Source organism: Ammospiza caudacuta, chromosome 5 (assembly GCF_027887145.1).
Source record: "Ammospiza caudacuta isolate bAmmCau1 chromosome 5, bAmmCau1.pri, whole genome shotgun sequence".
Taxonomy (NCBI): domain Eukaryota; kingdom Metazoa; phylum Chordata; class Aves; order Passeriformes; family Passerellidae; genus Ammospiza; species Ammospiza caudacuta.
The window spans coordinates 62,932,944-62,946,964 of NC_080597.1; the positions used below are offsets into that span (position 1 = coordinate 62,932,944).

General features: G+C 37.5%; 1 protein-coding gene across 2 annotated transcripts in view; it reads right to left on the reverse strand.

The window, feature by feature from the left end:
• The window catches only part of CPNE8 (copine 8), a 69,903-nt gene that overhangs the window by 34,898 nt on the left and 20,984 nt on the right, over positions 1-14,021 (reverse strand). For both annotated transcript variants that reach the window (XR_009274742.1, XM_058804548.1), the window contains exons 4-9: positions 13,386-13,489; positions 10,497-10,536; positions 9,652-9,728; positions 5,626-5,689; positions 2,869-2,972; positions 1,094-1,198 (exon numbers count right to left, since the gene is read on the reverse strand). Coding sequence is in view for 1 of the 2 variants with exons in the window: in XM_058804548.1 (XP_058660531.1) it covers positions 1,094-1,198; positions 2,869-2,972; positions 5,626-5,689; positions 9,652-9,728; positions 10,497-10,536; positions 13,386-13,489 (494 nt within the window). In the remaining variant the exon portion in view is untranslated. The remainder of the gene's footprint in view (positions 1-1,093; positions 1,199-2,868; positions 2,973-5,625; positions 5,690-9,651; positions 9,729-10,496; positions 10,537-13,385; positions 13,490-14,021) is intronic.

Sequence of the window (14,021 nt, forward strand, 5' to 3'; positions counted from 1 at the left end):
AGACCTCTGGGGTTTGTGTTTTTATGTGTTACCATGTGGATGTCAGGAAGTCAATTCTCACCTTTAGAAAGAAGGGCTTTCTAACTAAAAAAATCCAAACCTCTGAAGTTCTTTCTGGACTATCAGCAGGTTAATTTGAATCAACCTGAGAGCTAAGGACCACTTCTTAACTTGAAACATGATTGCTGTATGCAGGACTATGAAGTTCCATGGAGCCTCTATTCACTGAGCACATCATGTTGAAAGCAGGTCAACAGTAGATATACAAAAATAATTTGAGGAGTGCTATTACACTTTCAAGTTCCCTTAATTTGGAATGCTGGAGTTATTTCAATATGCCTGCACCACAACATCTTTTCTAATTAATTTGAAAACTTATTTCTTTAATATGATAAACAGTGCAGTGTTCAGAGACTAGCTTAATGAATACTATTTTGCTTATGCATTATGCACATTAACCCAAATACAAGTAAAAAATTCTATTTGAATATGCTCATTAAAAAATGGCTTCGTTTTTACTGCATCTAAGTGAAAGAGTAACCAACATGGCCATTTTTAAGGAGTCTAAAAATACCCATTTCCACTGAACTAATTTGTTTCTTATTAGTGGTAAGATGTTGATTAAAAACATGTTATTATTACCACCTGAAGATAGATCCTTTTGCATGGCACCACTGAAAACCTCAAATCTGAAGATGACTACCTTCTGTGCTTCTCATCTACTGATCTATGTATTTTAAAGCCTTTCATTTATCAGCATCCTCTGACATTGCACTGTCACTCAAGGAAAACAGATCATCATTGTTTTTCATTGAAACATTAAAAAATATTTGTGTACAGTTGTCACAGAGACCAAGCTTTAAATCAGTCTTTTCTTTCTGTTTCTAATTCACACCATAGAGAGCAAAGAGCCTTTTCCAGAAAACACCACTAGCATTTCCTACAGGTTAAGTACATTTGCTTTATTTTTCTAAATTCTTTAATGTGATGAATGGTTTTGAACACCTATTATCATTTCAAAATGTTGATTAAATAAAGAACACACTAGGGAGAAAAAATATGTATATGCAAAAAAGCTTAAGCTACACCTTACCGGTCATAGTCTCCATTACAGAGTGCTCTGACAGAAATCTTGAATGCCTGCCACACTGGATTCAATGTATTTTTCACAACTTCTGTTTTGTGGCAGATTGTAAAACTGCAATTAATACAAAAAATTAATTAAGATACATTTTGTATTATTTACTTTTTCTTTTGCACCATTGATGACGGAATGAAAAGAACTGTAAGCATTCATATATACAATGTGCATATAAAATATAAGGTAAGAAAAAGAGAAATATGGTGAAATCAGAAGGAAGGGAAGACTGAAGAGACCTGCTGGAGAGAGATTACAGACTAAAGTGCTAAACAACTCTTAGTCTTAAATGTTTTTACCCAAAACGTCAACAGAAACTACAATCATGCAGTGAGTATTTCAGGGAAGAGCAGTTTCCATCCCACTAATTTAAACAGACCTTGTACATGCAGGAATTAGTCACAGATCCAGAAAGGAAACAATCTTGTGAGGATCTGACTCTTGCTTAGAAATTAAGAAACTGAGCCAAGGGAATAATGGCTTTCAGATTTTAGTTCCCCATTTTATGTCCATAATTTTTTAACCAGGGCTGTCTCAGGTAAAACATGTAATTCTCTCTGAGATTGAATGATCACTTTCTCTCATGAACTGTATTCACATATTCTGCTTTCTCTAAATGATGCAAAATTAAAATACCTCTTTTGAACCCCCATCTTGGGGACTGAACTGTTCAAAAGAAAGCAAGAACAAGGTCACTGGTGAAATCATTACTGAAATTCCTCATCCAGTTGCAACTGAAGTTATCCTCTGAGGGAATGTCCTCCTTGCACCCCAAACACCTACACTTTCAGGCTGCACGTGCCAGCACTCCCAGTAACACCCAGAGAAATTTCACAAGTGACCTCAATGCCACTCACAAAGGAGCCATAACTCCTCCAGGCTTGCAGTGTTTACTCAGGATACCATTCCTATCATCTGCCTCCAAGACAAAAAAAAACAGGTAAAAGATGCACACACCCATAAACACAATTATGTTAACAACTGCTCCAGTTAAGCTACACAGAAAAGTAGCATCATGTATGATGATACTTGGTTTGGTTTGGTACATGTTAGATGTGAGGACTTTCAGTTTCCAAGAAAACTTAACATGCTAGTAGGTCCCCACAAAGGCAGAGTGTTGCATTGAGCAGTGCATGTCAAAGCTTAGCAGTGAACAGAAGAGATCAGTCTACTTTAACAAATTAAAGCATTAATGTAGCAAACCATTTGTAAAAATGATTTGCTACATTAGCCATTAGCTACATTAGCCATTTGTAAAAAAATTAAATTCTATTTCAGGAATTTTTAAATTCAATTTCCTGGAACTATGTCAAAAAGATAAAAGAGACTTCCTAATTTAAATTTGCATCATAAAATGTTTTTATCTAAACACAATTTCTAAGCATTAGCATATTTTGCATCTACAATTTTTTTGAGAATTCTATTTAATTCAAATGCATACCATATCTTCACAAATGTAACACTATTTAGCTATTTCATTACTATTAATTGTCATAGTGCTCTATATTTATGAGACATTTACCTCTTAAAACCCTCAATTGCAGTGTTTGATCAATTTCTTGTAACGGTTTTATTCCTATATTGCCTAACACGACAAATTGAAATCCAACAAACATTATAAAAGAAACACAGCTTAATCTGGAAAGTGTAAAAAAAAATGAGAACTATATTGTCTGTAAATAATTAAGTTGCCTAATGATTAGCAGCAAAAATACTTAACAGGCACCTACCTGCCATCTTCATTGCTTCGATGAAATACAAGGAAAGGATCAGATTTCCCAAAGAAGTCCTTCTTGTCTAGCTTGTTTGCACAAAATTGCATTAAAACTGAATCCTGAAATGGGTAATAACGAAAAATTACAGACTGCATGCACTCTACTATACTAAACAAAATTTGACTAAACTATGCAAATAGGAAACAAAATAAAAGGGGGTATCTGTGTTCCAAATGCTCTCTACATATCCACATTTGTGCAATGTCTTCACAGTGCAGTTTGAATGGTTGGTACCAAGAATTTCTTCGTAGGGACACCAGAAAAAGAACAATTTTCTATGCTAAAAAGGCTTAGGATTTTTCAAGGATTTCCTGATATCAAGCATTCTGAAAGAAGTAGATGTATAGGCAAGGAAAGTATATTAAAAGTAATTTTTAAAATTCCAGTCAGGCACGGCTCAGCCTCATTCCTTCAGTGACTTGGAGCTGTTGTTGTCTGTTCCTACTGCCTGTCAAGCAAATGGCTGCTGGCTCTTAAGAGTCTGGAACCTTCAAGAAAATGAGCCTGAAAGGTACCAAGTACATCCAACCTGACAACAAATAAGAGACAAGTTTCTTTGCTGTGATCAGGCAAACTGGAAGTCACACATGGTATCTCTTTGGGCAAAGTCAAGAACGAGAAAAAGATTGTGAATGCAAAGATAAACTTGCAGCAGACTCACCAGCTAACTGGGGCAGGGGCTGCTGGAAGATTGTTCCATAAACAGATCTTGAGGTGCAAGAGCAACAAGAGGATGATGACAGAAAATGTGGGCTCACCACTGAGTGGGGCAGGAGACCAGGTGACAAAGGACATTGCAAGGTCCATGTTTCTCACAGCTTTTCTATGTTTTTCTCATAGCTTTCTATCTTACTGCTAAGATTTGCCTTGGAGACTCCTGGAAACCTGAAACCCAGACCTGAGAAAGTCTGGAACAAGGATAACTTGTGCTTGGTAGAGGAGGACCAGGAAAGGATCATTTAAAACAGACCAGACATACAGAAGCCCATGGGACTTGATAGGATGCACCGGAGAGTGCTGATGGAGTTGGCCAATATTACTGTGGGGCCACCTTCAGTTACCTCTCTAAAGTTATGATGTTCAGGGGAAGTTCTCCTGTCTTTGAGAAAGGGCAAGAGGATCCAAGACAGTTTTATCTCAAGCCCTGAGATGATGAGAGAGCAAAAAATCCTGGAAAACATATGTAAACACAGGAAAAGCAAGAAGGTGGCTAAGAGACATCAGAAAGGATTTACAAAGGCGAAATTAATGCCTGATCCACTGGAAACCTTTTCTCACAAAATGAGTGGCTGATTGAACGAGAGGAGCCTAGTGAATGTTGTTTATTCTTCACCTTAGCTTGGCCTTATACAGTGCCTCCCCTAAATCACTAACTAATGAATTATAGAGTAGAAAACTGGACAGTGAGGAACACTGAAAAATGGCTGAACTGCTGGGCTTCAAAGGGTCATATTGAATGGCACAAAGTCCACCTGGGACCAGTCACTAGCAGTGTACCTGAGGCATCAAAAATGGGCCAAGAATGCTGAACATCTTCATTAATGGCCTGGATGATGGATAGAGTAGACCCACTGCAAGTTTGTAAACAATACAAAACTAGAAATAGCAGTTTATACAACAGATGGTCATGCTGTCATTCAGAGACATCTGTACAGGCTGGAAAAATGAACCAATATGAACCTCATGGGGTTCAACACAGCAAAATGCAGATACAGAACATGAAGGGGAAAAACCCTATGCAGCAGTACAGGCTGCAGGCCAAACCTTGGCAGCTTGGCAGAACAGGACTGAGAGGGTTTGGTGGACACCAAGTTGATCAATGGCAGCAAAGGCCAACAGCCTGCTGGGCTACATTTGGGAGAGTGCTGACAGTAAGTTAAAGAGACAGCTTTGGTGAGGCCACTCCTGAAGTACTTTTCATTCCTGGAGCATTGTTCTAGGCTCCCCAGTACAAGGAAGACACAAACATCCTGAAGCAATTCCATCAAAAGCATCACTAAAATGATTAAAGGATTGGACCATCTCTCATCTGGGGAAAGGCAGAGAGAGCTGAAACTATTTAGCCTGGAAAAAAGAAGGTTTATCAATTTGTGTAAGTACATGGTACTAGGGAATAAACAGCCTATGGTTAGTGGCATCCACAGGAAGAAAATGTTGCAATACATACATACTTGAAATGTGAGAAATTTCACTTAAATATAAGGAAAAAACCTTTTTACTCTGAGTGTGCTGAAAAGCTTTAACAGAGAAATTGTGGAGATTGCTTAGACTTAAAACACAACTGCACAGAGCCCTGAGTAACCTGCCCTAAGAGGGGCAGGAGTATTGGACTAGACAATCTTCCAAGGTCTTTTCCAACCTCAGCAATTCAATGATTCCAAAACTCATTGACAATCTGAATATGAGTTGTAAAAATTTGGATAAAGTACAAAAATACAAAAGATCAAGTATGTGACAGCTGCTAAGACATTGCAAGAGACTGTGAAAGAGTGAGGACAGGAAGGAGTACTGCAAGAGATATTCAGCATTGGCTTCTGCTTCTTCCTGCTTCTTCTCTCTAAAACTAGGAGCAACTTGAAGGAAAACAATATTCTAACTTCTTACATAAATCACAAAATGTAAATTAATAACTTATACCATTAACAATCCAGTGCAGTGTAAAATCACAAAATAATTGTCATGTTATTTTTGGAAAGCAATGAGCACACTTACTCTGCAACACCCTAGTTCCTCTGCTGTTACTATGACTGTTCCACACTTCTTCCCAGGAATTCCTCTGCAAAATACACAACCACATCACCTTAGTTCCTTAATATCATGTATGAAAATTACAACTGATAGAGAGAGCACAAGGTAAGTTTTCAAATCACAAAGCTGATGGCATGCAATTCAGTTTCCCTCTTCTGCCACTTGTCCTGTGTAAAAAAGTTGGTTTATCCTAAGTGAATTGGTAAATAAATAAAGGAAAATAAAATGTGAAAATCTACATTTCAGTGTGCCTACTGGCTTGAGAGTCCAGAACCCCTAGGCTTCTCTACAGTGATCACCTCTTTCTGGACAGTATTTGAAGGAGCAGGTAGAGGAGCATTGTTAGAGGAACAGAACAGACAACCATTATCAAAGAAAGGTTTTCAACAATACCTGCATGTCTGTATAAGATACAGTCTTGAGAAATAATTATTGTCTCCTCAGAATAAATGATTCCACAATTGAGACACCACATCTGCAGCACCAAGAGAAGTTTGAAAGGACACTCTGAAGAATACTTGGGCTTTAACAAGGACTGAAAGGAGGAACTTTATAGAGCCTGTGTAAAAGATGGCCATTTATGTGGAAATTCAAACCTGAGAGGTAAAAAAAGAGCCTCCAATTTTGCAAGCTGGAATTGCAATGAGGCAGAGGATGGAACATCTTTCAGGTCACTCAAAAATTTACAGGCTTATCCCTGAATTTGCAGAGCCTGGCCCTCTGATAGTCACACCCACAGATAAAAGGACAGGACAAATATAGGAAGTTCAGGTATTTTTCTATCAGTTATGTTCACAGCAAAATGACAGGAAAAAGAACTCCACATAATAGGCCAGCTGGCTCCAGTAGAGCCTCATTAGCAGGCAGTGGCACTCAGATGTGAATAACTAGCATAGAATGCTCATTAAGCTTTGCAATGCCCTATCTCCTCATCAAAGGAAATCCCTACAGGAATGCACTTAGCATATCCTGGAAAAAAACATTGCTCAGAGTTATAAATGTGGCTAGCATCTTCTCTCAAGGAAGACAGAATGTGCAGAGATCTAATTCTGGATGGTGTCTGAGCAGGTGACGCTCTTGAGAGAAAAAGGAAACCACAGCATTTTGGGAAGTAGAGGAATCTGCACATTATCCTTTCATGCCAGTACAGCTGGAACACGAGAGCCAGGCAGAGTAAATCCTACACATGGAGCTTGTCTTGAGAAGGCATTTAATGAATCTAGTAACCCAACAGGAAAAGAGAACAAACATTACTGTTAAAATGTCACAGTATCCATTTCACCTTCTTTGAATTACTAGAATTATTTTCCAATATAAATTATCCAAAACAACAGTTCACATCTGTATCTGGCCAGTCTGTAAAATAAAGTGCAACACTAAAGTATGTTCTTGAGCAAAAAATGCTCACTGTCACAAGGACAACAGGCTACCACACTACAATTCTGGGAGCCAGACACTCTCCTGTGACAGACTGCATAAAATTCCAAGTCCTTAATGGTCTCAGGAAAAGAGAGGGAGGTTCAGGGGACAATCTCACAACTGCCAAGAAGAAATACTGTCAGGTTCATGCCTCAGAGGTGCAATTCACTGGTGCTTGTAACACCAATGAAACTGCAAGGCATGCATGCCACGTAGGCAAAGAAAAATGTGAATTGTGTACCTTCACTTTTGTACTTGCCATGAAGATCAGTGCAGGGTGTGTTTCAGTTTTCCTGCCTGACCACAGCAATGGTGACCCTCTAGGCTTGAGATGTTTTACTTTAACTCTGAGGAAGGACAAGACTACCCTTTCACTGCAGACTTCCTCAGGGAACCTTTCCTAATAATACACAATCTGACTTGAAGCTGGACAGCTCACACCAGCCATGGAGTCCTGAATTGTGTAAGACTTTTGCAAATGCCTAAAGTAGATAGAGCTTCTTCTAGAGAATAATAAGCTTCAAGTCTTTCTAATTTTCATTTTGAAGGAACATCAGAGCTTACTTGAATGCCAATCAGAGAATGGAATTCAAGCTTCTCAAACTGCTTAAGGATAAAAAGTGCTACTTCTGTAGGGTGGCTGATTGGGACTAAAACAGCACCAAGCTTTCTCTTTGTAATCCATTGGCAGAGAACTGAAGAGGGAAAATGTTAATGAACTTCAGAAATATGGTGAAAAGATAAAGCTCTCTTAACTCATAGATCATAAAGAGCATTCATGCTGTGAGAACACAGAGTTGACTTCATAAAGAGAACAGTAAACTCAAAGCAGTAAACATCCCTAAGAAGGGAAGACATGCAATATTGTCAATTAAATTCTCATTGTTTGACTGTTAAGAGATACCAAACACGCATCTACAAAGCAAACAACCTTGAAATGCATTGCCAAGTTTCATGAATAACAGAAATGTGTCCTTGACACCCAGACTTGAGAGTCCAGAAAGGACAATCACTCAGGGACAGTTGTCAAATCACAGCACTGTCAAAAGCAGCAATGACAGAATAAACAGGGACACTATGAAGAACTGATAAAAAGTCAAACATTCTCTCATTAACATGTGCCTACCTACGTGTTGGGTCCACTTAGTAACTACCATACAACATAGTATCAGAACCCAGACCTGAGAAATGCTTATTTACCCATGAGATAATATTTTACACAGGCCAAGAGGTCTGTGAAGACCTCTTTTCCACTGATATTTTTTCTTTTCTAATAGATAATTTCAAACTTTAAACTTCACTTGTTACTTATTTCAGACTTCATTTAACCTGTACCAAATGCTAAACTGCTGAATGAATGCCTTTTAATCTACATATTCAAAATAAATTTCAGAAAAAGTGTTCTGTGCTGAATAATTGACTAATTGAGGACAGAGCCAAATCTGAAGACTTTTTAAAAGTCAGGTAAGATTCATCTTACTAAATATAAGTGTCTTCAACATTAGCACTTTCTCTGACCAAGTGACCACAGGCTCCCAGTAGAACCAACTGACAATGACTTAGCTCAGTCCATGGAGCTGTGGCAGTGCAATGTGCTGTGGCAGCTGGCATGAGCCAGGCCTACACAGTGAAAAGTCAGTGAGCTGTTGTTTTAGTAGGGCCAACCACCAGTTCCAGCTGACAAGACAGGATTTCTGTGCTCAAACTGTGCAGCCATCAAGAATTAAAACATGTCCAGACCAAGCAGTGACTGCTGTGTGCTGCTATCCCCCAGTGCTGGAGCTGGGCAGGGGTTGTTCCCTTAATTGTGTTACTGGAGCTCCCCTGCCTGTGCCTTGTGCCTCTGTGATCTTTGAGTGTGTGGAGATGGGTTTCCACAAGCTGATGACTCTCCTGGGATGGATCTGAAAGCAGCCAGGGCAAGTATTTGGCTCCCCCACCTACCACTGGGACACTCTTCTTATTTGTTCACAGACAACCTTTTTAATCACAAAGCCTAACACAACTTCTCTGTTATGACACTTACTGTACCGGTCCTCAAGGTTATTTCCTAGATATGTTTTTAAAAGTTTAATATCCAGAATGGGATTAAGGGGAGAATCACAAAATACTGTTGTCTAATAACCACAATATTTGCTGATGTTAATAATTTTGTGTGATTTTATTAGAAATCTGATAATCTGGTCAACTGATTCTTCACTGTGTCTTTGGGAAAGCTTTTTGCAGGAACTCAAATGCTTGAACAAAAGGTAATTAAAGTTTTATGATGTGCTAATTTGCAAAGCAAAACAAGCATTTTTTAGATTAGTACACTCAAACTATTTCTAATGCAAGATGTAACAAGATTGACAAAAATTATGGATTAGTTAATTCCTTTGCTAATTGTCCAAAATGAAACCTAAATTATCATAGCCTATATAAAGTAAGATTTCTATTGCATGTAACTGTTATACTCTCTCTTAAAAGCCATATCTGTCAATTCTGCATATCAAGATATCTCACAGCAAAAAAGCCCCACAACTCTAGCCTCATGTAGCAGTATCCATTCACCCAACATTCCAGAATACTTACACAATTGATTTTTCCAGTCTGCTCCCCTGTGATCCCACTATTTCTCCCAGTGTGCAAAACATCTGTCCCAAAAAATCCTGAAGAGCAAAAACATAAAAACTCAGAATTCATATTTCATACATTGAAATTTGGTTTTCCATTTATTTCAGCTGTTCCCTACGGAAGAACAGATTCTGCTGAACACCACATCTTAGTAATAACTATGCAACAGTCAATCATAAACAGACTCACTACCACCTGTTTGATATAACAGTAGGTTACACTTATAGATGTAATTCTAAGGCACTACTCAACCACTACAGTGAGGATGTAATTGCAGATCAGTGGCTAAAAGTCTCATCTTTTCACTGTGAAGCACACACACAGAGTATTCCTTCTACTATCCTTTTTTCCTTTGCTCCAAGTTCTCAAAGGTTCTCTTACCAAAGCCTTCCTGTATTTAATTTTAAAAAATTAACTGATAAGCCTCTGAATACTACTCCTGCATCTCTAAATGTTAAAGTTACTATTTCATCACTCCCACTTTTATATTCATGTTGTCTTGAAGGTTTCTTCTAACATTGAGACACAATAAAAACATGCTTCAGTTTTAGGACCCAAAAATTATCAACTAATTGCAGCATATTGCATATCTGAAAAGGTATACATGCATGCTCAAATATGCCCTTTGCAAGAGAAATGTCCCATTAACGTTATACTGATTATACTTATGTGTTTTCACTCATAGCCAATCACTGTATTTTTCTCTGTGTACCTGGTATTACTTAGAGTCAAAAGAAAATAAACAAACTTAAGAAATGTAAGCACTTTAACACAAGGAATTACAGTAGTGAGGAAGAACTTACATGTTTTGACAGGTTAGGACTCTTCGAGTCAACATCATAGCTTAGGAAAAAAAAAAAGAAAATTTATATCAGAGTTGCCAGATGACATATCTGAGGACAATTAAGTAAAGAAACAAAAATGAAACCATTTTTTCACCTATTGACATGTGTGAAATGTATACAGATTTGTGAATGGAAGTTCCCCAGAAAGGAAGACAAACTGAGTCATCATATATAGGACTATGGTTCACTAGTTATTTGAAATTAAATCATTTTCAACAAAGTGCGAACTTTAAAGAGAAATTCTTCTGATATTCCTTTTTGAACAGTGAAAGATGGCAAAAAGCAGACCAAAAATTAAAAATTAACCCTAGAAAACAAACTAACTTGTAAATTATTTTCTTAGGTAATTGTTCAGTCATTTGAATAAGCAAATAGAAATAACTAACAATAAACTAAACTGCTTTCAGCAAGAGTTTTACTTGTTCTTTTGAGTTTATCATAATCTTGGCCTTCCTCCAGCTATAAAACGTCATCATTTCCCTTCCATAATCAAGTCAAATAGTTTAAAAAAGTTACTCTCTGAATTTAAGAGATATTGAAAAAAATAATGTAAGAAATTCATACAAGTTTACTAATCTCTATACTTTGATAGTCTTTCATCTTTATCAGATAATCCAAGTAATAGTTTTATCACATAATCTGTTCAGATTCAATGCCAGTTACTAAACTGAAAAAGTTTTCATCTGTTATGCTACTGCCCATGTCAGGCTGTCCTGCATGGAATGTTCTGTGCTGTGCACAGCTTTGGCTGTGCTGCCACAGCTGGTGCTGGGATTCATCGTGGACCAGATCACAGGTCAGGATGGCAGGAATACCACAACACAGCTGGATGTGCTGCAGCACAGCCAAAGCCTCAGAAACATATTCATAAAGAAAAGAAATTCCTACAAATACTATTAACTTCAGTTAAAACCTCCAATTAAAAGCAAACTGGTGAAATTGAACAGAAAAACACAACTTATAAATTGACCTGAGGGATATCTACAGAAGTAAAACAATGAACAACTTCACTGGCAAAATCACTTCCTAAGTACCAGCAGTGAGCAGAAAGGGGCCTGTGACATTGTGGCTGTACATTTTGGGGGAGGTCATGCTCATTTATTGATGCACTAAATATCAAAGAAATACTTGCTGCTTGATTTTTTTCTCCCCTTCAAAATACATTATTCATATAAGGAATTTCTTTGAAAAATAACACTTTGGCCAACTGTGGTACACAATTTTGCCAAGGAACTGAACATAGGAAGCTTTCTAAAGCTTCAGAATTGGGATTTAATCCATGAGTGGCTATGTGAGATTCGCATTTCTAATTCAGAGTTCTAAGATATTTAATTTTTCATCTATCACTGTTATAGGGCTCTACAGTAAATTCACACAATATCACTATATGGTCACTTGCAGGCAAAGACAGCAACAGCTTTGAGTTCAGAACAGACTTGTGTCCAGGTAACCCAGGACAGCAGCAGAAAGCAGTCAGGTCTTTCTGATGAGCACAAAGAACATGTCATATTTACAGTTTTTCATAAACAGACAGGAGTCCATTTCTCTGACTACATAAAGAATTAAACAGGGAACTGTGTTTTCCGCCCCAGGTCCAAGTCCCTTCCAGACAACATTTATCCAGAAGGTCTTTACAGACTCCCCTTTCTTTCTGTTGACTGAGCTTTCTCTTTTTCAGTTCAGTTCTTTCACTTCTCATTTCTGCTGCACTGTTCCCTCCCCATACCCTGCATCCTATGAGAAGCAGGAGGCAAACAGACACAGATTTCCACACAGCCCCCACTGTGTGGCTATTCCAGCACTGCTTTATACCTGGAGAAGAATCCTTTATTTCACAAATTGATTAGCTCTGACTTAAAACTTATTTTAAATAACCCACAACAGTTATACTCCACAGATTGAATGACATTAAACCTAACTTTTAAGACTACAAATAAAGTCTGCATCAGGCTTCCATTGTGGTTTGTACCCAGCCACCTCAAAGCACCCTGCAATCTTCCTGGCTTTAGTATTTCCTTTCACTCCTTGAAATAGGTGGTCTAGTACATCTTACAAAGGAAGTGAAAAGAAATAGGAAAAGGGGTTTTCAACTAAAAAAGGACATACAAAGAAAATTTGTGGCCACAATGCATAGTGTGATGCAAAACTGCAGCAAAAACTTAATTATCTGTGAGGGTTATTCATACTCTCTCCTAGGGCAGGGTTAAGAAAGAACTGCTAATAAAAAAAGAGGATGAAAATTAAAAAAACAAGACAACCTTGATTATCACAAAGACTGAAATAATCAGAAATGTAAGAGATGACATGCAAAGGTGACATGACCTGGTAACTGGACTCTCAATTCTGTTTTCCAAATAATGAAGTGAAAGTCAAAACAATTCCACCAGTAGAATGAAATGAGCACATCTGGAAAAATGTCAGAAGCCATTTACTTCTTGAACAACTGCTGTTGTTCTAAAATCTTAAAATTTAGTATATTTAGATGCATAGTAAAGAAAATTTTGGCTCTGTACAGTATTTTATTTCTGGACAGTGTATCTGTACCTGATTTGCTGGCTGTGTTGCAAGAATATATTAACGTTTTGACATCTTTTCATTTCTATTTTCTGAAAGTAATAATTGTAAGCATAATTGTACTTTGACTAGTTAACATCTGCCAATTTCTTAAAATTTGGTCATTATTATATTACACATTTATTTCTGAGGATGCAATGCTAAATCAACCGTGTATTACATTAATTTATCCTATGTCAATAGATACCATCTCTCTTCAAGTAAATTTTATGCTGGACAAAACTTTACATGCTCACAGAGGCTGCAATATGAGAGTCAAAATTGCTAACTTACAAATCAAACCGCAGATTCTCTCTTTCTTCAAAGAAGTAGTCCATTATAAATTTTCTCACAAAATCTGGATTTAAAGTATTATCAATTACTTCTGTTCTTCCAAACTGTAAAAGAAAACTGTAAGTTTAAGCTATATGCTATAAGGAAGTATAATTAGACTGCCAATACCAGGAATATGTGAGATACATGACAGCCTGTAAAACTCTCCTAAACAGATGCCATGAAAGAAAATGACTGCATTCACATGAATAGACCTGTGGATGAAGACAGAGTGGCAGAAGACCTCGTATGTCAATACAGAGTGGTGCATAGCTTGTATTGTATGACCTAAACTTCATCAACATCATCTCCCAAAGCCAATAAAAATCCACAAATTTGGAATCAGTAACAAAAATCCACTGTTTCCTGAAGAAATGCATACCAAAGAAAAACCCCAACCAAACACAAGAGCAAGCAAAAGCTCGCATATATTGTTTATTTCAGCCAGCTTTAAATATTAGGGAACACAATCCTTATATTGCAAATGTATCATTTTTGGACTCTCCATCTCCTATTTCACCTCAGTTCAGCTCTCTCTTCAACACTCCCTTCTCTGATGCATGCAAAATGCATGGTTGCATTTTGGCAAATGCCTTT